General features: G+C 39.6%; 2 protein-coding genes across 4 annotated transcripts in view; one reads left to right on the forward strand and one right to left on the reverse strand.

The window, feature by feature from the left end:
* Positions 1-13,393, reverse strand: part of YBEY (ybeY metalloendoribonuclease) — a 47,034-nt gene extending 33,641 nt beyond the window's left edge. The window contains exons 1-2 of one of the 2 annotated variants that reach the window (XM_053698894.1): positions 13,224-13,387; positions 12,476-12,688 (exon numbers count right to left, since the gene is read on the reverse strand). In XM_053698894.1, coding sequence (XP_053554869.1) covers positions 12,476-12,685 — 210 coding nt within the window. In that variant the 5' untranslated portion in view covers positions 12,686-12,688; positions 13,224-13,387. Of the gene's footprint in view, positions 1-12,475; positions 12,689-13,223 lie in introns of both variants that reach the window. The other variant, XM_053698895.1, reaches the window with a different exon arrangement.
* The window catches only part of MCM3AP (minichromosome maintenance complex component 3 associated protein), a 338,223-nt gene continuing 326,386 nt past the window's right edge, over positions 12,593-24,429 (forward strand). Inside the window, exons 1-3 of one of the 2 annotated variants that reach the window (XM_053698891.1) lie at positions 12,593-12,697; positions 14,796-17,801; positions 21,218-21,441. In XM_053698891.1, the coding sequence (XP_053554866.1) occupies positions 14,852-17,801; positions 21,218-21,441 (3,174 nt within the window). In that variant the 5' untranslated portion in view covers positions 12,593-12,697; positions 14,796-14,851. Of the gene's footprint in view, positions 12,698-13,452; positions 13,535-14,795; positions 17,802-21,217; positions 21,442-24,429 lie in introns of those variants that run through there. The other variant, XM_053698892.1, reaches the window with a different exon arrangement.

Here is a 24,429-nt window from a genome sequence, read left to right on the forward strand (position 1 = left end):
GAAACTTCTTCCTCTGTAACAGGGGCAAAAGAGCTAAATTTATGGCTATGTGAGTTTTGGATGATTGTGAGCTTTTGAGGGGGTAGGAGACTGGTAGTATGTTCCATCCATTTCTGATGGAGTCGATTTTGTTGTTGAAGTAGCTGGCAAAATCTTGAGCTGAGAGAAAAGTTGTGGTGGGAGGTGGGCGCAGAAGAGTATTGAAAGTGGAGAACAGACGTTTTGGGTTTGAAGAAAGAGTAGAGATAAGAGTGGAGAAGTATTGTTGCTTATATAGATTAAGGACAGAATAGTAAGAGTTTAAGATGAACTTATAGTGAAGAAAGTCAGCAGAACTCCAAAATTTCCTCTAGTGTCGCTCAGCAGTACAGGAACATCTGCGTAGGTACAGTGTCAGAGGAGTATGCCAGGGTTGAGGATGAGTGTATGTTTTCCGAGCTATGGTAGGTGGGGCCAGATTATCATGGACCGATGTCAGGGTGGAGTTATATGGGCAAATGGATTCGTCAGGACAGGAAAAGGAGGGGATGGAAGAGAGAAGAGGTTCGAGAGAGCTAGCGAGCTGTTGCTTATCTAATGACTTGATACTTCTGTGAAGTTTAGTCTGAGGTGTAAAAAGAGGGAGAGAGGTGATGTTACAAGTGAGGAGGTGGTGGTCAGAAAGAGGAAAAGGTGAGTTTGTGAAGTTTGAGATAGTGCATCGATAGCTGAAAATCAGATCAAGGGAGTGACCATCTTTGTGAATGGGAGAGTCAGTCTATTGTGACAGGCCGAAAGAGGAAGTGAGTTGCAGAAGTTGTTTTGCAGGAGGCAGTGGGATTATCAACAGGGAGGTTGAAGTCACAGAGAATGAGGGCAGGGGTATCTGAGGAAAACAAGTAAGGTAGCCAGGTGGCAAAGTGATCTAGAAATAGAATTGGGGAGCCAGGGGGGCGGTATATGACTGCAATGCGTAAAAAGAGGGGAGAGAATAAGCGAATCATGTGTTTTTCGAATGAAGAAAATGTGAGGGAAGAGAAGGGCTGTATTTATTGAAAGGTGCAACGAGAGGAGAGTAAAATACCAACACCACCTCCTTGTCTATTGTCAGACCTAGGAGTGTGGCTGAAGTGGAGACCCCCATGTGACAGTGCAGCAGAGGAAGCAGTGTCTGAGGGAGAGAGACAGGTTTCTGTGACAGCAAGAAGATTGAGAGAGTGGGAGATAAAGAGGTCATGGATAGAAGTGGGCTTGTTGCAAACAGAGCAAGAGTTCCAAAGTGCACAAGGGAAGGGGGTGGTGGCTTTAGATGCAAGAGGAACGAGATTAAGGTTATTAGAGTTTTGTTTTTGAAGTCTAATGAAGGGCACACATGGGTGTGCAGGGCAAGGAAGTTGTGGGGGACCAGGATTAGGGGAGATGTTGCCAGCAGCTAGTATGAGCAAGAGGGAGAGTGACATGAGATGAGATGCAGATTTGCAGCAGTGAGTGTTTTTTCTGATGAGTTGCAAGGGGGAGAGAGAGTCGTTTGTGAATACAAAAGTAAGGTGAGGTTAAGAGAGATGGGCTAATGAGCAGTGCAGGTGGTGAGGGGTAAGGAGTAATTGAGTAAAGTAGTTTGTCAAACAGACAAAAGGTGGCAAAAGGGGATATTAAGCTATTGTGCATATTTTACAAAACAGTCAGACAGTGTATAAAACTCAGTATTAAAACAGAACTTGCCTTATCCCTTGTCCAATTTTTGTAAAAATTTTTGTGCCTCACTTATAAATGTTCACTTAAGAGATGTGAACAGATGATCTTACAATATTGCTACCTACGCCTGCATTGCTTTCCCCATAGCAGTGTTAAAGAGACAGTATACACTCATTTTCATATAACTGCATGTAATAGACACTACTATAAAGAATAAGATGCCCAGATACTGATATAAAAATCCAGTATAAAACTGTTTAAAAACTTACTTAGAAGCTGTCAGTTTGGCTCTGTTGAAAAGGCAGCTGGAAAGCCCACTGCAAGTGGCAAATAAGACACTCCCCCCTCTCCCTTCTTTTGCATATGAAAAGACCCTTTACACAAACAGGAGCAAGATGGAGAAGGTAGCTGACAGTATTCCCATAAAACTTTGGGGCTTGGTTAGGAGTCTGAAAATCAGAGCAATGTTTTTAAAAATAAGCAAAACTATACATTTATTTAAAAAAAAAAAAAAAAAAGCTTTATGAGCTATATAAATAGATTATCTACAAAACATTTATGCAAAGAAAAAATGAGTGTATAATGTCCCTTTAAATGTATAGGCCAGAGCATTCAGCTGAATGCAATAAATTAGGTAATGACCTGATTTAAGACAGTCAAAAGGCCAATTGGGAAAATTTGATTCAGGGTGAGATAAGTTAAAAAAAAATACAATAGAATTTGGGAGAGGCTAGGGTTATACCATTAGTGAAATTATAAATGTAGGAATCATTACAAGTATTTGCAAGGTTTGAACATTACATAGATAAAGACAAGATATCAGCAGAGTAAACTTATTACACAGCCTACAGACAAATGCAAAAAGAGAGACTTGCAGTACAAAAGACACAAAAAACAGGGAAATTGTCAGGATTTGAATGCAGGGACCCAATTCACATACCAAATAGAGACTTGCAGTATAAATGAAACAAAAACAGGGAAATTGGCAGGATTTGAATGCAGGGACCCAATTCACATAACAAAGAGACTACTTATACAGATAAACTTATTGGATTTTCATTTAATATATGTTTCTTTACATGTCTGAAAAACAAAAGAATGCTATTTATTCTGAAATAAGTTGGTTAAACATTTTAAATAGACAGTTATATATTATATCAGTGGATGGGGTGGCAATGTATAACATAAGGTTCTTCTTTTTTTTTTTTTTTTGTTCTTTATTTCGTTAAACTCAACTATAACAATTAATTAAATTAACAGAATGTTATTTATTTATTTAGTTCAAGTGAACTATAACAAATCACTCGTTAAAGTGAAAATAAGATATTTTCTGGAACAACAGCAACAGCAATATCTAAGAATTAATCATCACTCAATTAAAAAAATATAATACAAACAATCAAACCGTTTAAAATATTAGATCTAGGAAATGAATTTGCAGTCACAAATTGTTTTATTGCTGTTTTTTTTTTTTTAATATTTTATTTTTATTGAAGACACACAGTGTAAAGCGACATTTCCACAAAGTTTGACATATTGTTACATAAAGAAGACGTAAGTGATATCCCAAACAATTTGGGATACAAGATTATTAATTATAGTACAAGAGTTCTTTGACCCCAATAGCAGAACTTACAGGTATATGAAGTATTGTTTTTAACCTTTATGACAATTCACTGTACAAAACTTCACTGTATGTCTACATTTTCCAATTTTTGAACCTGAGATCTACGCCTCCAACCCCAAAAGCCACTCCCCTCCCTCCCCCAGCCGAGGAAGGGATGAGGATCACCCACCAAAATAGAAAGGAGGAAAAGAAAGAAAAAAAGACTTCGTACCAAACACCCAGTCCTTCTGAGGCTCCAGTTGGACACCACCTCCCATCCGGCTCTGCAGATCCTCTCCCCAGGGCGCCAACAGACTGATGTATCATTAGACTGATCTGGTGTCATGCCCCTCCTAAGCCCTGTCAAAATTTAAGTTCCACTCTCCCCTTAATTGTGTTTCTAGTATGTAGTTTGTGTTTCTGAAAGGGAATATTATCTGGGTTTGTTGTGTTGGATCAAGTGTTTTGATATAATTCCCCCATTTTTTCATGAAAAGTGAGGTCCTGTTTTCAAATCCCCCAGGGCATTGGCCTGTTCATAAATCATCTGCTGGTGTAGTTCTCTCTTAAGATGTGCCAAGTTGGGTGATACGTCCTTCAGCCAGTATTTTAAGATAAGTTTCCTGGCCTGTAAGACTATATTGTGTAAGAGTATTCTAATTTCACGGGATTTGGTTTGGATGTCCAAGAAGACTATAACCTGAGGCGAGAGGGTCAAGTGAGCGCCAAACACACTGCTCACCCAGTAGGCTAACATACCCCAGAATATATACAGTCTTGGACAGGACCAAATCATATGCAAGAGGTCTGCTTTTGGTGCTGCACATTTTGGGCATTTGCCTTCTGAGTTTGGTTCCAAAACCTTATACAACCTGGGAGTGATGTATGCCTGATTAAGCATTTTAGTATGGGACTCCCTGGTATCTGACACTAAAGACGCTTTCCTGACCCTTTGTATACTTCTCTGTACTAATGCAACTGGGATTTCTGTGTGCAGAGTGTCTGTCCACTTTTCACTGATTTGATTTAGCTGAGTGTCACTATCTTCCCGACCCAGTACTTTATAGGCTGGTGATATGGAGGTGATGCCTTGCTGGAAGAGGGAGGTGAGTGAATAGACAGGACTATTTATTCCCGGCATCTCGCCCGCTGATAGTAGAGTAGCTAAATAGAGTTTTATCTGCAAGTAAGCGAAATGGTGTGAACGTGAAATATTGTAAAGTGTTTGTAGTTGCCCAAAAGTATATACCGTTTTCCCGTCAGCCTCCATAAGTTTTGATACAGTATCAATATCTCTGTCACCCCACTCCATGAAGGTCTTTGAGGTAAAACCCGGGATAAAGTTAGGGTTTCACTGCATTGGCAGGAATTTCGTGAGCTCATTTCTAATATTGAGTTTTTTAAAAATATTCCTCCAAGCATAGAGTGGTTGTTGCATGAGAGGGTAGTCAGCTGAGATTTTGTCTGCCTGTACTGCATTTAGATGAGGTAGGGTTTGAAGGGCCCACGGTTTAATAGCCTGTTTTTCTAATCCAGGGGCCGTAAAGCATTGTCTGCCCATGAGCCAGTCTAATACGTATTTTGCCTGGGCTGCCCAGGCATAATGTTCAGGATTCGGGACCGCTAAACCTCCCGCCTCAATTGGGTTAAACATTTTCTGTCTTGAGATTCTGTGTTTTTGGTTGGCCCATATGAAACGAAAAATTAAGGAATTCCAGAACCTCAAGTCACTTCTAGTCAGAACATAAGGAATCATCTGTAGAAGATACAAGATTTTGGGGAATAGAATCATTTTAATGAGTCCTATTCTCCCTGATACCGAAAGTGGAAGCTTGGCCCAGTGCTGCAGCATATCCTGGGCCTCCTTTTTCAAAAGGAGTATAATTCGCCCCATACCAGGAGTGTGGGTCTACCGAAAGAGTAATGCCTAGGTACTTAAAATTTTTTGTACGATCTTATTGAGTGACACATTCCTCTCTATGCGGGGTTAACCACACCAGTTCAGTTTTGTCCGTGTTGACCCTATATCTGGAAATTTTCCCAAAGTCATCTAAAATAGACATTACCTTGTTGAGATTTTCTGCTGGGTTGGAGATGTACAATAACATATCATCAGCAAAAAGAGATAAGTGTCTAGTTTCCCGTCCCAGTTTAAGGCCCTCAGTATCTTTCCGAATATTAATGGTGAGGGGTTCGAGAGCTATATCGAATAGAAGAGGTGACAGGGGGCACCCCTGTCTTGTTCCTCTTTCGAGTGTAAATGGTTGTGTGGGAATCCTGTTCACTATAACAAAGTCGCCAGTTATGCCTAGTTTTGTGAGGGTGAAAAAGAGATGTTCCCAGAGGACCAAATCGAAAGCTTTCTCCGCGTCTACAAGTAGAACGCAGGCTTCTGTTGAGGTCGATTCTCTCTTTAAAGTTTTGTCTCCCCAGAAATGTGTTAGCACAAACTGTAAAGTACAAAGGTTTGTAACCGCGGATCTACCCTTCACAAACCATGTTTGGTCCGGGTGGATGATGGCGGGGAGAATTACCGCTAGCCTATTTGCCATAATTTTGGTAAATAACTTGTAGTCCACATTCATCAATGAGATAGGACGATATGATGCTGTGTTAAGGGGGTCCCTATCTGGTTTTGGGATCAAACAGACCTTTGCCTCCGTAAATCTAGTAGATAAGCTAACCTCGCCTGACAAAATGCCATTAAACAGTTTAGTTAGTGTCGAGTTAACTTCAGATGAGAGGATTTTGTAGAATTCAGCCAGGAGACCATCAGGCCCGGAGTTTTTTCTAAAGGGGCCGTCCCTATTGTTGTGGATATTTCCTGGGAGTCAATGGGACCATTAAGGGAGTTAATCTGTTGGTCAGTCAGAGTCGGGAGATCCAAAGAGGTCCAAAAATTTTCTCTGAGTCAAGAACTACTTGTCCTTTGTAAAGATTAGTGTAGTAATCCCTAAAGGCCCCCTGATAGGTGTTGCCGGTTTTGTCAATTTAGTGACTCTAACCAACAGTCGCCCATCTTATTGCCCTGTCTATAGAATTTTGCATGGTTTATGTTCAAATCTCTTGCTGCATTTTGTGCTAGGGTCGTATCTCTCAGAGATTTAATTTCTTTATCTAGCTTTGTTTGATTGTGTAGAGCATCTAAGATATTTGTTTCTTGCATTTAGAAGTTGTTTCAACAACAGTTCCTCTCTGATCCTTCTCCTCCTCCTAGCCCCCGCAACATACGACATTGAAGCACCTCTAAGGACTGCTTTACATGTCTCCCAATAAAGGATGGGGTTTTCTGCATGCTGCTGATTTGTAAGCAATCTCCTATCAGGTGGTTTTTAAAATTGGTGTCCCGATAAAGGTATTTGGGGAATGCCCATGTGCCTGGGGGAATCCCTCCCTGACCCAGTTTTAATTTGATCGCAATCGGAGAATGATCTGACAGGAGTGGGGCCTCTATTCTGGTATCCTCAATCTTCGAGTGCAGAACTGCTGAGATCAGAAATAGGTCTATTCTAGAGTGTGTGTCTTTTGCTGGCGTGGTGCAAGTAAAAGCCCTAACCTCTGGATTTTTTTGCCTCCAGATATCTACTAAGGATAGGGCCACAGCAAACTTTGACAGTATCAGGGAATCTCTTTTCGAGTTTCTGTATGAGCCCTCATGTCTTTGAGCTAGAATAGGATTTTTATATCTGTCCGCTGGAACCTTTGGAGCTATGTTGAAGTCGCCCCCCACAATAAGAGGAGAGTCTGCCATGTGAAGGAGTTCGACTCCTAAGGAGCTCCAAAATTCAGCTTTGTGTGTGTGGGGCCCATATACCCCCCCAACTACCAGTGGTGTTCCTTCCACCTGCAGCTTGAGCAGTACGTACCTCCCCTCTGGATCCAATACCGTGTGTAGAATTTGATAGTTAAGGTTTTTCTGGAAAAGGAAAGCTACCCCCTCGCTCTACTAGTCTCATATTGAGTAAATACCACTTCTCCTACCCATCCCTGTTTGAGTTTTAGTTGTTCAGCTGGTTTAAGGTGCGTTTCCTCTAGAATGGCAATATCCCCCCTCTTTGTATTAAGGTATTTTAAAATGGCCTTTCGCTTGATGGGGGACGTTACGCCCCCCACATTCCACGAAATAATCCGGATACTCATGTGGAGGAGAATCTCTGACAAATACTCAAGCCTGTTAGTGTACACTGTACCTGGAACAATCCCTGGGAGAGCTGGGACCGTGTATGTGAGAGAGTGGTGGTTTGTGAAAAAGTGGAGATCAAATTGACTGTACTTACCGCCCGACGCCCTGAGGAGAGCCAACAGAACTTTCACACTATCTGCAGAGTCTACAGGAGGCCCATAAAAATCAGGAGAAAGAAACCAAATGTTAATCAACAAGTATATCAACAAGTGTCTATAGAGCACTATGTTACCTTGAACACACAAAACAACTTGTAAGACAAAACAGTACTGTAATATTTGCTTGCATACACAACTGTTTTTATAATTCGGTTAACCTAACAAGAACAATAACAATAACCCCCCCCCCCCCACTTTCAAAAGGATATGTGACCTGTACTGCTACTTCAAGCAATACTTAAGAAACTAAAATAGCGTTCTCAGTCTGTATGATTAGACAAGTCAGACTCATTGAATGCTTCTCAGCACGTAACAACTTTCTCTGTGAGTCCCTGTTTTCAGTTGTCTTCATCCTCTGCCGTAGGAATCTCCTCTCTCTGTGGGTCTTGATTTTGTGCTTCTATTTGTAGGAAGAGCTTTAGATGCTTTGGTGAATCAAAAATTCTCGGACCCATTCTTGTCTGCAGTTTCAGACGGGCTGGATAGAGGTGAGAGACTGTTTCTCCCTTATCAAGAAGATCCTTACAATAAGGGGAAAATTCACGTCACGTCTCTTTTTAGCAACATCTGCGGAGTAGTCCTGGAACAAGAGGAGTTTTTTCCCTTCATAGGAGAGTCCCTGGTTTTGCCTGTAGGCTCTCAGCAGAGCAGTTTTGTCCTCGAAGCAAAGGTACTTAATCATGATTTGGCGCGGAGAGATCCTTGGTGAATCCTCCCTGCGCTGTTGAGGCCCTATTCTATGGGCTCTTTCCACCACGCAAGGGATGTGGGACTGTGGGAGATGCAATAATTCAGGCAGGATCTTTTCCGCGAAGTCTACCAGGTCAGAGCCCAAGACTGATTCTGGAACTCCTACTACCCTGATATTGTTCCTCCGCGACCTATTTTCAAGGTCGTCTATTTTCTCCAGAAGCGCTTTGTTTTGTTTTTGCAGGGATAGTATGCCCGCAGAGGATTCTCTTTGTTGTGATTCAGTGTCAGTCACTCTCTGTTCCACCCTGTTCAACCTCGCTGAAAAGGTTTTAAATTCAGACGTGAGGGAGTCAAGCCCTGTTTGCAGTTGTTTAATTTTCGGGAGAAATAAAGCAGAGAGCTGTGAGACTATAGGATGTGTATCTTGAGATGAGCTATCTATGGTTCAGACTGTATTGCCAGCACCTCTGCCTGTTGTTTAAGTCTGCTCTCTTGTTGCCTTTGTTTAGACATGGTTATTGTTTGTTTTTGATAAGGTGGATAATATTTCCTCATGCAAATGTGTAATAAATCTTTTGGTGATGAGTATCTGGTATATAGGTATCAGAGAAGTCAGAACCAAGAAGAGAATGTGGGGGTATCGTTGGGGGGGGGGGTCTATTTCATTTCTCACTCCTCCATCATGCTCTCACCCCCAAAGTGAAAAAAAAGGGAAAGCCAAGTCCTTTTGTAGGTATGGGAGTTTTATGTCACAAAGGGTCAGGAGCTTTTAATGTGTTTGCCGTCTCTGGGTAATTTACAATATCAGACAGGCCAAGAGGAGCCCCTCCAGGCCCCAGCAGCTAGGTATCAGATATCCCAATCAGCCTCTGTGTCAAGGAAACGTATCTCAGAGTCCTGAGGGAGTTTAGATGGGGCTCTACACTGTACCCACTTTAAACTTGCAGACAGCTTCTGCTATGAAAGTCTGTGTATTCGTTGTTTAGTAAGCCTGCAGTTATTAAGAAAGCTGCCACGTGGTCTGTCCTCTGGTGTGGCGTGTGTCTGGCAGATCTCTTACCGGAGCTCCTGTGGCTTCTCGTCCCCAACTATACTGGACTTAGCCTTTTCCTCCTGGCTGTGGAGTAGGTCAGCTTTCAACTTTAACTTTGCCCCCTGCGGCCTTTGTCTCAAGCCGCTCCGCGCTCCTCCAGGTGACTATGCAGCGGGGGGGGGGGGTGTCGGATGAAAATACCCCCAACTCAGTAGTCGGGAGGGGGTTGTAAGTTGTCCCCTCAAGGTCTTGACAGCTCGGACCAAGAAAATAGGCTTAAATATGCCTTTTTTGCAAGCCAAGAAGCGGAGCTGTAAAACTTTGCTGCCGCTCTTGAGGTCCGCCCACCGGAAGTCTCAAGGTTCTTCTTTAATTGTAATTCTGTGGGGGTTATATGCCTACTGCAATGTTCTTGCCCGGACTTCTAGGTAGGCAAAACGAAAAGGGCCATAAAGGACCAGGTACAAGAACACAGGGACGACATCACCAAACTAAGGGACACAAATGTAGCAAGGCACTTTGCTTGTGCACTCAACAGTGATACACAATCCTTAAATTTGTAGTAATTGATAATGGTATCTCCTCCAACAGAGGGGGTGATAATAATAAAGTCCTGCTTCAGAAGGAAGCCAAGTGGATATTTAGGCTAAACACTAGATCTCCACTTGGCTTAAATGACAAACTGGAATATGCCTGCTTCTTGTAAAATCTGTAAAAAATCTTTTAATAAGTCTTTTCTCCTTTTCTCTGTTAGTTGATGATTTTACAATAAATGTGTACAGTTAGAGTGAACGCCATGTAGACAGACTGACAGTGATGCACTGCACAGTAGCAGTAGTGGCAGTAAGTGTTTAGACTAGGAATTATGTTGCCTTTAATTATTGCAATTTGATATGGGCAGCTTAGACTTAGAAAACCTTTAAGATGGTACAGTCTTTTTTAAGGAATGCTAATAATGATCACCTGAGCACAGACAGGTGCTATAAAAGAGGCGGTTCCGGTATATCAATTATGCCCTGACGAAGCCCGACACACAAGCTCTATGTGGGTGTGAAACGTACGTGACGTTGGCACTCAGTGTGTTATTCCACTTGCATCAAGGTTGCTTTTAGATTTATTCTACTATGAAGATAACCCCTTTATTATTGATGTGTGAACTTTCCAGTTACCAAACATCCTTTAGGAGGAGTTTATGGACATCCGTGGTATACCCTTTGTTAATGGGTTGGATCGAACATATCCTATTTGGCGTGTAAAATACAGAACTGTGTTTATGAAAAGTTGCTTTTCAGTTTCTTCAGTTTTCCAAAAGGGTATACACAAGCTACATGTGAATCCTGCGTCTGACAGGCAGGACAGTCTATGATACAGAGGCATTTGGAAGTGAACCAACCAGAGGAGGGGTGTGTAAGATCAACAGCGCTCCCACCCCTTACGTCACACCGCAAGACCGGCATGTCTGGGACAAGGAGTGCAATGGCGGTGTGCTTGAACTATGCTCTCTAAACATAGAGGTATACCTCTGGATTTTCAGCTTGCTAGCTAGCCTTACTCTCTGAGGACTGTGTGAGTAATCGTTACTTTGTGTGCAGCCTGTTGGTTGCGGTCACGCTCTGAAGGACTGCTGTATGGTGCATATCACACACGATTAGGGATCTTTATTTGTTATATTTAGATTTTACTTGTTTAGGTGTTGTGTATTATGTATGTTAGTCTGTTCAGGGCCACTGAGCAGATTTCGGCCAATGATATATTTTCCAATGCAATATAAATAAATTAAGTTTTTCATTAAGAAATCTGTGTGCAATTATCCCTTTCTTTAAAGTGACAGTACCATATGCCACTTTGGTCTTTTCTACAGTATATATATATATATATATATATATATATATATATCATATCTCTTTAAAGGGTTGCACCAGATATATATACTGTATATATATTTTTGTTAAGTAGTATTATCTCCTTCCTCCTACATACATATACTGTATATTTTTTATATATATATATATTCTATATATTTAGATTTAAAAGGTATCTTATGTGTTAGACACATTTCCCTGATACATAAATATACATTTATTTACACAGTCTGAGTATAAATGGAATATTTGAAAATCAGACACAAGTAATTAAGTTTTAAAGTTTCAATCTTATGGTTTTAAAAGATTTTCTTTGTCATTCAATAAAGACGCTACATCTGGATATCTGTTTATTTGTTGGCTCAGTGATTAATCATTTGTTTATAACTATACCTGTGTTAATTACCACATCCTCAACATTCTACTTGTGTTTCTCAATTTAAGTACAGAATATTGTCACCATCACCCCAGGGGTCTGTGCTGAATTAACAAGACAAATGTTCTCTTTTGAACTCTTAGATGTCTTAAGCAGTGAGGGGGGGGGGGGGGTCTGCTGTGGCTATAGCCAAATCAATTCATATCAAAAAGTAGACATTAGCTAAAATGAAATATTATATTATGTGATACATATATAGTTTATCCAATACCATTCAGCAATACCTTGACATGTTTGACTTTTTACCTTATGCGTGGGCTACCCAGCAGAGAGTGACTGGCTGCACTGTGCTGCTTGAAGAAAAATATAAACCTGCATATGCATTGATTAATTGTGGATATATGATGTGCATATATAAAAACTCTTAATGTATGTGATGTATATCCCACGCTAATGTCATTTAGTGAATAACTGTAGTTTGTGCTCTGTATAGTTATGAAGATATCAATTAAACAAAAACATTCAACTACGAAAGTATTTTATTATAAAAAAAAATGTGTAACCTATTATGGGGTGGAGAAGTTTAAAGAACTAGGAAAAGGTGCATGAACATAGTAGGGATAATCTGATGACTGCATGAGATACTTTTCCACTTCGTATAAGATATTACTTTACATCAGCTTCCCATCAATCTAAACTAGCTGAGAGTTACATGCCATATTAGAGTGCAGTAAAGTGTGCATCAGTCAAGCCAAAGTAATGATACAATATATAATCTTTATTTGATGCAAATAAACAAACAAACTGCACAATACAGAGATAAAAGGAGTTTTGTGTAATGCTGCCGACCTGCCTCTGGGCCGTACTCATAAACATCTTTGAGCTTTTACCTCATGAAAGGGAAAAGAAAGAACATCTGTGGCAGAATCCTGCTCTCGATACAGTCTGTTAATTTGTTGGATCCTTTTGTTGTTCACACAGATCACCCCAAGGTCAAAGTTTTGTACATTCAGGAAACTTCTGGCAGCCTCCAGATGATGACGAAGCAGGGCTCTTCTAAGAGGGACCAGTCGTTGTGCATTACGCACAATGAGGGACATCCCCTAAAAAAGGTAAATGAAACATAGGTATTATAGACATATTGTATGGAACTTTTGAGGTAACTTTCTTTTTTTTTTATTTATATTCCATCTGGAGTGTAATGTATTTACCAATATAAAATGTCCCATATCAAGAAAAAAAAATGGGATTGAAGGTCAATAGCTTAATTTTGTAATTGTTAAAACCTCTCTCCTACAACTGTTGGCATCCATTATCACTGTGAAACTCCCTTTTTCAGCACTGGTAATCACTGTTTTCATTCTGTTCGTTCAATTCAAAATATGGACATTTGAGTGCTTTTTGCAGCTTGTGATCCATGAGAACTTTGTCCAGCAGTATAATAATAAATATAATGCAATAAAATGTCTATGACCTCTCTATAACCACATACAACAGTATTATGATGCATAACAAAAAATGGTAAAAAAAAAGCTAAACGATGCTGTTAGCACTGATAAAAGCAATCCTAAAACGTTGTTTAGAAATATTATGGGGGACAAAGTAATGTGAAGGACAATTATTCAAAAAGATACAAACCTTTATCGTCTACAAGAGCGAATTTATCCCGAGTCGTCTGCCTAGTATTATACTGTCTACTCTTAATGAATATCTCTACTAAAAGAAAGAGCAAGACTGCAAAATGTATTGCGCGAATCCGGAACGTTTAGGTAAGTGAACATTTGAGTGATCCCAGACGGAGAACTATTGTTTATGTTACAACATAACGTTTACTTTTCGACCCCGGAACCTATTTTCCAGTGATCGGATGCGTTTCACTAGCGCACCGGAAGTATTCTTGTTGAATGCTCAAATATTTTAGAATACGAAGTTTACGTGTAGTAAATAAGGTAATATTTGTGTTTTATTTTATTAAAATCAGTGTTTTTTTTGTTGTTGTTACAGATGCATGTTTTGATTGTTCCATGTATCATTTAATCTGCTAGCGTCCCAGCTTGTGAAGTACTTAGTATAGTTGTCCTGTGAGCGTATATGATTTAGCGTTTGAGAGGCTATTTGTAACTATAGTACCTCACAGCTTTGAGTTTTCTGGTAAATATAATGCGATCTAGACCTTAATTTCAATGCTTTAGCTTTACGTCTTGGCAAGTTTACTTTGAATATATGACGTTCAGTCCTGATAAACTTTATCACGCTTTCCCCCCTTGTATACAGGTTAAAGGACTCATAGGTACCAGTCAATTTTAATAAATCTTAAAATTATATTTTATTTAGATTAATAAAGTGAGCCAATTACAGATATATGCATGCGTGCGTATAGAAAATGGCTTGACAGATCATTAGACCCAGTGTGCCATATCTCCTAGAATGTTACCCTTTGTTCATGATTTTTTTTTATAGATTATTCTATACCAAATCTGTTTAATGGATTCTAAAATAGATGTGGCTGGTTTAGTTTCCTAGCTGGATTTTAAGTTTGATATAGATTTGTCTTGCCCTTATCAATATCATGTGCAGATCAAAAGCAGTATTGGCTGAGTTTTGGTATAGTCTCTATTAAAGTGCTGCATAGTTCAGTCACCTACAGTATTTTAATTGGAATAGAGGGTGCTTGGTAATTAAACCCCAGAAAGTAGAGTACATGCAAATGTTTAATGTTAGATATATATGTAGTTTATATACATATAGAGTAAAAATAAAACCAGAGAACAAATAGTTTTGTTGGGAAATGCTAGTGTGACATTTACAGTGCATTTCTTCTTAATACAAACACAATTTAAGAGTTGAATCCATTAATGTATCTCGGCCTAATCTAAAATGCTTACAGTAAATGCTCACTGCTTTCTTGTTAGATATTTACTCTGTATGTTGTGTCACAGATCAAGGTCAGAAAAAAGACACCCTTTTCATTATTTTTTGTTCACAGTTTGATTATTATACTCATTTCAGCTTTTATGCAAGTGCCTGTCTTGCAGATGTAATACTAGTCCATAATTAACATAGACAAATATGTTACCATGTTTGTGTTAGGGGCCAGCAAAGTTTGGTATCTGAGTACACGCAGTTAGCCAGGACTATTTGGTTATTGTATAACAATATTTTATGTATTCTTTACCTTGGAAATGTCTCATGTTTCTGTTTGAATTTTAGGTGTGGAACATTGTTCTATAAAGAAGAATATTGTACAGCTGCCTGCTTCCTTCATAATGAACTCAAATAATCTTTATGGACAGTCCCCACTATTTGGACAAGTAACTTCAGGACAGCATGCTCCAGTGTTTGGACAGTCTTCACAGGCCTTTGGGCAAGGTTCTTCAAGCCAGCCGGCCCTATCCTTTGGACAGCATTCATCAAGCCAGCAATCTCACGCTTTTGGACAAGCTTCTTTGGGTCAAACCCCTCCTGTTTTTGGACAGACTTCCTCAGGTCAGCCTCCTCCTGCCTTTGGACAGGTTTCTTCAGGCCAGCAACAGCTGACCTTTGGGCAGGCATCTTCAGGTCAACAACCGCCTTTTGGGCAAGCATCTTCAGGCCAGAAGCCACTAGCCTTTGGGCAGTCATCTTCAGGTCATCCGCCAGCCTATGGACAGGCTTCTTTGGGCCAGCAACAACTTATGTTTGGGCAGACATCTTCAAGTCAACAACCAGCTTTTGGGCAGACATCTTCAAGTCAACAACCGGCTTTTGGGCAGGCATCTTCAGGCCAGCAACTGCAGTCCTTTGGGCAGACATCGTCAGGCCAGCAACCTTTAACCTTTGGGCAGGCATCTTCAAGCCAGCAACTGCCTGCTTTTGGACAGTCATCTTCAGGCCAGCAACTGCCGGCCTTTGGCCAGACTGCTTCTACAGGCCAGCAAGCGCCATCCTTTGGCCAGACTGCTTCTACGGGCCAGCAAGCGCCATCCTTTGGCCAGACTGCTTCTACGGGCCAGCAAGCACCAGCCTTTGGCCAGACTGCTACTACAGGCCAGCAAGCTCCAGCCTTTGGCCAGACTGCTACTACAGGCCAGCAAGCTCCAGCCTTTGGCCAGACTGCTACTACAGGCCAGCAAGCTCCAGCCTTTGGCCAGACTGCTTCTACAGGCCAGCAAGCTCCAGCCTTTGGCCAGACTGCTTCTACAGGCCAGCAAACACCGGCCTTTGGCCAGGCTTCCTCTACTGTTAAGCAAGCGCCAGCCTTTGGCCAGTCTGCCTCTACTAACCAGCAAGCACCAGCCTTTGGCCAGTCTGCGTCTACTGGCCAGCAAGCGCCAGCCTTTGGCCAGTCTGCGTCTACTGGCCAGCAAGCGCCAGCCTTTGGCCAGTCTGCGTCTACTGGCCAGCAAGCGCCAGCCTTTGGCCAAGCTTCTTCTACTGGCCAGCAAGTTCCAGCCTTTGGCCAGGCCTCTTCTACTGGGCAGCAAGCACCATCCTTTGGCCAGGCCTCTTCTACCGGGCAGCAAACGCCAGCCTTTGGGCAGTCTGTCTCTACTGGGCAGCAAACGTCAGCCTTTGGGCAGCCTGTCTCTACTGGGCAGCAAATGCCAGCCTTTGGGCAGTCTGTCTCTACTGGGCAGCAAACGCCAGCCTTTGGGCAGTCTGTCTCTACTGGGCAGCAAACGCCAGCCTTTGGGCAGTCTGTCTCTACTGGGCAGCAAACGCCAGCCTTTGGGCAGTCTGTCTCTACTGGCCAGCAAGTGCCAGCCTTTGGCCAAGCCACTTCTGAACAGTCGTCTTCTGCCTTTGGACGAACTGCACCTATATTTGGGCAAGTCAGTACAGGCTCATCCTCTCTGTTTGAACAGTCAACCTCAGGGCAGTCTTCTTTGTTTGGTTCAGCAGTTTCCTCACATAATTCTGTGTTTGGGCAAGCAACTTCTGGACAGAGCTTTGGATTTGGACAGACATCTCAAAATCCTTTATTTGGAAATGTTCCAACTAGCCAAGGATTTGGATCAGAAAAGACATCCTCCACTCCAATATCTTCTAGCTTTGGACAAATTAGTACATCTGTTCAGAATACTTTGTTTAGTCAAGCACCTGGACAACCACCTCCCTATGGTAAAACGTCTACTGGACAGAACCCTGGATTTGGGAAAGAAACCTCCAGTCAGCCTCCAACATATGCGCAGGCCACCAATGAGCAAAAACCTGCATTTGGATTTAGAGCACCCGAACAGACAGATGCACGGTTACCCTTCCCACAGAGTACTAGTGCATCTACGCAGAATTCTGTTTTTGGAATAAATGTTATTCAGTCTCAGATACCTTCTTCTGTGCAGCCAACAGGGGCCTTTGGAAGTACTCAATTAAAAAATACTGTAATTGATGCAAAACATTCAACTTTGGGGAATACAACTGGCGTAACTGCAGCAAATTTGGAGCACACCTTCAAACCTCCTGAGAATGCAACTTTCAAACCAATCTTTGGAGCTGTTTCTGAGTCAGATAAATCACAGAATCAGAGGTCAACATTATCCTTTAATGCTTCTAAGAGTGAGCACAATACATTTGGAAGTTTTACAGGGGAGACACCTAGCAGCAGCTTTTCATTGGTAGCTGAGAAAAATAAGGAGGAATCATTTAAACCTGTCTTTGGAACAGTTGGAAGCAGCTTTACAAGCTTTGTAAATCCTGCCTCCAGCTCCAGACCTTCACACATTGGTGAAAGCCCTGAAAAGGAGGATTTACCTAAAGGACAAAAGAGGAAGGAAGAGTCTGGCCGTTCCCCACTCAGGCATGTGCTTCCACCCTCTGATATGGCAGCCACACGCACTGATCACCCCCCAGATAAGAGGCCCACCAGGCTAGGGCGACAGCTTGCAGGAGGTGCCAACCTGTACGTGAGGAGCCTGTATGATGTGGTGAGAAGTCACATGAACCCAAGACTCAGAAAAGAATCCAACAGGGAAGATGCACTTCCCTCACAACATACAGACTCTGAGCAGGATCTCTCAGCATCTATTCAACAAGATGCTGGAATAAGCCAACCGGCTGGGGGCAGATCACATTCTTCAGGAGGACTTGCACAATCTGCACCAAACAGGTCCCAGCCTTTAGCAGAATCTAGCCAGCCTGTATCCTCCAGAGCACGTCCTTCATCTATACCCAGCCGGCCTATATCCATTGGAACAAGACAGACACTAGATGAGGAATCGCCAACTGTAGATACCACAGGTTTGTTTAGAGTACAGAATGTTTGTTGTGTAGATACTTAATGTTGTTTAAAAAAGTGATATAAAAGCAACAATAACATGCCTCTTGTTGTTGGTTTCCCAGATGTGTTCAGCTAGCTCCCAGTAGTGCAGTGCTGCTCTTTCAACAAAGGATACCCAGAGAATGAAGAAAATGTAATAATATAAGTAAATACTTTATATTAATATAAAAACATACTTTATACATACACAGACTTAAAGGACCAGCCAACACAGTAGATTTGCATAATCAACAAATGCAAGATAACAAGACAATGCAATAGCACTTAGTCTGAACTTCAAATGAGTAGTAGATTTTTTTTTCTGACAATTTTAAAAGTTATGTCTTTTTCCACTCCCCCTGTACCATGTGACAGCCATCAGCCAATCACAAATGCATACACGTACCATGTGACAGCCATCAGCCATTCACAAATGCATACACACTTATTCTTGCACATGCTCAGTAGGAGCTGGTGACGCAAAGTTTAAATATAAAAAGACTGTGCACATTTTATTAAATGAAGTAATTTGGAAAGTTGTTTAAAATAGCATGCTCTATCTGAATAATGAAAGTTTAATTTTGATTGAGTGTCCCTTAAAAGGGACTTGAAACTCCAATTTTTTTTCTTTCATTATTTAGACAGAGCATGTGATTTTAAACAACTTTCCAATTTACTTATATTATCAAATTTTTGCTTCTCTTGGTACACAAGAGACATTAATGTGCAGCCACCAATCAGCAGCTAGCTCCCAGTAATGCACTACTGCTCCTCAGCTTACCTAAGTATCCTTTTCAACTAAGGATACCAAGAGAACTAAGCAAATCGTATACTATAAATAAAATGGAAAGTTAATTAAAATCACATGCTCTGTCTAAATAATGAAAGAAAAAAATGTTTCATGTCCCTTTTAAGTCTGTGTATGTATTAAAAAAAGTATGATTAACAAAAACATACAATAGATCAGTGCTTGACAAATCTGTTTAAAATTTAGGAACCAGTAAGAATATTTAGGAGCCAGGCATATTTTTAGGAGCCAGGCAGTGGGATTTGTATATAGATATATGGAGAATAACCCAAAAAGTTAGGAGCCAGGGGTAAAATTCTAGGAGCCAGTGGCTCCCAGGCTCCTGGGTTTGTCGAGCCCTGCATTAGATTTTGATTTCTGCAAATCCATGTGGTTGTAACTGTGGTTTTGTTTTACAACAAACATGGGAGCCAGCAATAATGCTAAGGAAAAAGCTACATATTATGATTCTTGTATATCAATAAATTAATCCAAAATGTTAGGAGCCAGTTGTAAATTTCTAGGATCACTAGCTCCTAGGATTTAGCAGTGTCTTGACAGCTATTTTATGGATTGTTACAGGCTTATATTATTTTGAAAGAAAGTACCATTTTTCAAATAGAACAATAGCTTTTATGTGTATAGATCGCAAATGGTCATCCTTAAATTAAAAATATATCCCTTTACACACAAGCAGCTTTAAATGAATTGAATCAAATAAATGGAGCCTATAATTGTAAAATTCACACTCCCAACATTATACAAAATAAACATTCAGTGTGGTTCACAGACTGAGCACTGTAAATACGGTCAGCTGTATACACACACACAGTAATAGTTATTGCTGCTGCTATACAAGATACATAATACTGCACATAGGGGCTTGAAAAATCCAGTGAGACAACTAGTCCTTAAAGGGCCACTAAACCCAAAATCTTTCTTTCATGATTCAGATAGAACATACAAATTTAAACAACATTACAATTTACTTCTATTATTTATTTTGCTTCCTTTTTGAGATATCCTTGTTTGAAGAAAAAGCAATGCACATGGGTGAGCCAATAACATGAGACTTCTATGTGCAGCACCCAATCAGCAGCTACTGAGCATATCTATATATGCTTTTCAGCTAAGAATATCAAGATAATAAAACAAATTAGATTATAGAAGTAAATTAGAAAGATGTTTAAAAATGCATTCTCTTTCTAAATCATGAAAGAAAAAATGTGGGTATCATGGCCCTTTAACTTTTTGAATTACTCTATTTAATTTCCTATATAACATTATTCAATGCATTATAAAAAGAATATATGACTGTCTCACATGTATTCTTGCTGGCTCTGAAGTTTCAAAGCTTTCACACAGTGCAGTAAATACTGATCGCTCATTCATAAATTGGCTTTAGAACACAGAGTGCAGTAGATTGTCTGCTTTGTACATTTTTCAGATATTGTTAGAGCTATACATACAAATCTAGTGTTGTATATTTTTCTAGAACCAAATATGCACACTCAACGTTTGTAGGTTTCACCAGTGCTATACTGAACACAATATATACTCGCCTACTGTTGAATGCTTTGCCATGCTCACTGTTTGAGTGCTATACATTTTTCTATGTGCCCATCTTTGTTTGTACCTACAGTGCTTTATGTGCTCACTGAGCTCCTTGCACACATCCAGTACTCTCTGCAAGTTGTATCACCAGCTCTTAACCAGTATTCATGCCCAACTGGGAGCATTGAGTTGCATAAATATACAGCTCCCCGTTATTTATTTAGATGTAATATATGTTAAATCTAGAATGCAATAGATTTAACTGGGAATTCCTGTCACTGAGATACACAAATTATAAGTGTCCGGCAGGCTGGTGGTTTGCTGCTGCTTGCAGTATGTTGATGGTGAGAGGTTATGTTGCTTTTATGTTGAAGTTGTATAGCCTTAGTGTACTATAGATGTTCATGTCCCTTTTTTATATTGCTCTGACTTCTATTTTTAATTTTGTTTAGTATTGTTATTTTTTACTATGGTTGTCGCTCTGCATTGTGTTTTTAAATCATGAATACATTATTTTGTTTGGTATTTACCTTGTTTACCAGATTTTAAAGCTATTTGACCATCTTATTTTTCTTGATTTCTTATTGCTTAAAATAATTTATGTAAGTATATGTATATACTGTGTATATTCTCTCTCACACACACACACACACACACACACACACACACACTGGCTCATAAAGCAATTATTGTGATCAGTAATTGGTAAATCAAGACTAAAATAATATGATCACTTGCCTAGTCTACTTTTCTTGCTACATAAAATAATTGTAACTAATCACACCTTTTAACCTTGTTTATCAATTTATATCAAACTTCAATTCCGATTATAGTGAAATAAAATGTCAAATTATAATTGGAGATTAAATAAATATTACCACACAAAAACACACGTGACAGGTTATGTTGTTCTCGCTTTGTACACCCACCTAAAAGTGTACATATTGCAAATTCTATACATTAACATCCAGCACTTGTTTTATTTGTCAGCACTATTTATAGTAAGTAGCATATTCACTCTGAAGCTTATAATATTCTCTTTTCTCTATCATTCAGCATTCCCCAACAAGACACCTCTACGCAGGGTGCGGCGTTCTGTCAGCTCAGACAGCACAGAGGGTCTTTCTCAAAGTGAAATGACAACTATCCAATTGAAAAATGTGCCTAATAATGTTAATCAGAAGCAGAAGTTAGAAAAATTCTTTGGCAAGTTTGGAAACTTGAAACGTGTGTATTGCAGAACTGATCGGAAGCTAGCAATTATTCACTTTCACCACAGCGTAAGTTACATTTGGGGGTTATTGGTGGGTACAATTAGGTGTGCATAGTCTAAGTCTTGAAATAATGCGCAGTACCCACTTGTTTTGTGCTGGGATAAATATAGTATCCCTGGGATGTGTGCTGGGGCCAGATGCTTATAAAATCTATTATTTTATTGAGGCTCACATAGGTATTTGTTTTTTGCTTGTTTCTTTACTCGTACAATTAACTTAAATCAATCTAAACAAAATGTTCTTCAAAACCTGTATACTGCATTGTTTTGTTTGTTTTATTATGATTTGTGCTTATTTATCTTTAACAAGCATCTAAAATATAGGGTGTACAAAGTAATTGTGTAAATAATTAATAATTGTTTTAGTCTCCCAATCTCAGCAGTAACTCATATGTAGTAGCCCTCACATGCCAGTGAAAGAATGACAGAATTTTTAAATAGGCAAAATAATATCCATTTCAGTATGTGTGAACTATATGCCCTCATTACCACAACACCATGAGATAGTCTAATTTGTAACTACAGTATTGAAATATGAAATGACCATTTGTTTTAGAAAAACTTTCCCTTCATCCAGTATCTGTTAATAAGTTTTGTAGCTCTTTACTGCCATGCTTTTCTCTCCTTCTAACTAACCTAATTATGGCTGCCTCTATTATCACATTTTATGTCTTTATCTTGATGGTCTATGAACAATAATGCTGTACTAGGTTTCCAATTATCGGATACACCTGACGTTTATTCATTTTTAGTTTACATTTATTTTCACAATCTTATAGAACACTATTGGTACTTGTGGACATATGGCCCCTTACCGCTCAAGTAGGTAGAAACACTACCCATAAATCCGAGAGTTGGGAACACCTACATATACCTCCACTTTGATTGAGTTAGTTGAGATTCTTCCTGTTTGAATATAGGCCGGCTGAGCGGTAGGCTTCCTCAGGATGAAGTGTTTGTTATTTTGCTTAGATGATGAAATACAGTTCGACCTCTCTGAGTACAGCATGTTCATCCACCCTCTGACCATTGCCTCCACCAGAGAACTTGCAAATGTACTCAACATACATGCACCTATTTAAGTATTATACCTGTGGACTGTGGCTGATTTTGAGAGTAATAGATGCCAATTACCCATACACATACAATGCAGTCCTACAGGAGAAGTCAGAATAGTTTGGAATTTTTAAAAGTACAGTAAACACCTTGAGCTTTTTATATACAATTTTAAGTTGTGTATAATAAAACCAACTGTGCAATATTTGTTTTTATTTATTTTGCCCCATTTTTATGTAATTAAGCTTTGAAAATGGAACAATTTCTAATTCTCAGGACATGAAAAGCCCCCTGCTGATTATCAACTCCTAACTCTGCTACACATCTTAGACTTACTGACTTTAACTGATAACGACTGCCAAACAGAGTACTTCATACTAACTTTAAGACTGTGGCTAGCCTTCTCGTCTACCGACTAATTCCCAGATTGGCTCCTCCAAATAATGCAAATGGTGGGTGGGGTTTGGTTATTGAAAAATAATTGCAGAAAAAAAGGTGTTAATTTGTTTTAAAAATGTTAAGACTTGGCTGATGTTATTGTATAGCAATATAACAGAAATGTCTTGAATTACAAGGCGTTGTCTCTTTAATCTTGATGTCTACCTGCTCTATGTACCCTCTACTTATCTAGATGGTCTTCAACTGCTCCAGAATATATCTTAAAATCAAGTTGCTGTTTCCTTTACTTGTGGTAATTTGGGAGGTAATGCTGGTTGGATGCAGATGCATACTATGTTTTTGCACAAACAAATATTTTGGCAGTATACATTATTTAGAGCAATTTTACTTAGTTCCTGTACTTTAACACCTTTTTCAGAGGAAAACTTACCTAATGTACAGGAGGGATTTTAGCTTTTTATTTTTTGAGGTTTGAAAGAATCACAAAGCAAATGACATATGGTTGGCACAATGTACAATACTCATCAGCAACTCAAATAGCAGTAGAAATACAATTATCCTCATACAATGATGTTATTACACCATCTTCAACAAATTATCTGATTCTCACAGTGCAAACAAAAAAACAAACCTCCATTTTTATTAGTCGGAGTATGCATATACATGTATCAAAGAATGGCTAGCAAGAAAACACAAGATATTAATCTTAACGTATATCATCCAAAATATAGCTTGATTATAAAAAGACTATAACTAATCATATAAGCATAAAGAATTATCAAAACAAAATAAATTATATTTATTATATAAAGGGAAGGCCACTTTGGGACCTTACGTGAGGAGTTAACACATTAATAGTAGAACTCGATGAAAACAAAGCCAAGAGTTCCCCAGACAGCTACATTCTTGTGAGCTACTATAAGTCTTCAAATAGCATTTGGCAACAGATTTTGAGTTAGGAATATAATACTCAAAAATAAGTAACTAGAAAACGTGTGGAGTGAAAGTCTAAATTACAACCTATCAAGGCACAGTTATCTGCAGACATAGTTGGGGTCCTTGCTCTAAAATTAGCTAAATATTCTTGGAGTGCCAGGAGTGAAGATGTCAAAGGGGCATGAAACTCTACATTTTTTCTTTAATGATTCAGATAGCATGTGATTTTAAACAACTTTGCAATTTACCTCTGTTATACAATTTTTGTTTTGTACTCTTGATATCCTTTTTTGAAAAGAATACATAGGTAAGCTCAGGAGCTGCTGATTTGTGGCTGCACATATTTTCTTCATACTCTTGGCTCACCCAGTGAATTAACTAGCTCCCAGTAGTGCATGGTGCTTTCAACAAAGGATACCAAGAAAATGAAACATATTAGATAATAGAAGTAAATTGGAAAGTTGTTTTAAAATGTTATTCTCAGTTTGAATCATAAAAGATGAATTTTTGGTTTCATGTCCACTTAATCAGTTAGCTGTTAAAGGGACACTGAACCCACATTTTGTCTTTCGTGATTCAGATAGAGCATGCAATTTTAAGCATC

Source organism: Bombina bombina, chromosome 1, assembly GCF_027579735.1.
Source record: "Bombina bombina isolate aBomBom1 chromosome 1, aBomBom1.pri, whole genome shotgun sequence".
Lineage (NCBI taxonomy): Eukaryota > Metazoa > Chordata > Amphibia > Anura > Bombinatoridae > Bombina > Bombina bombina.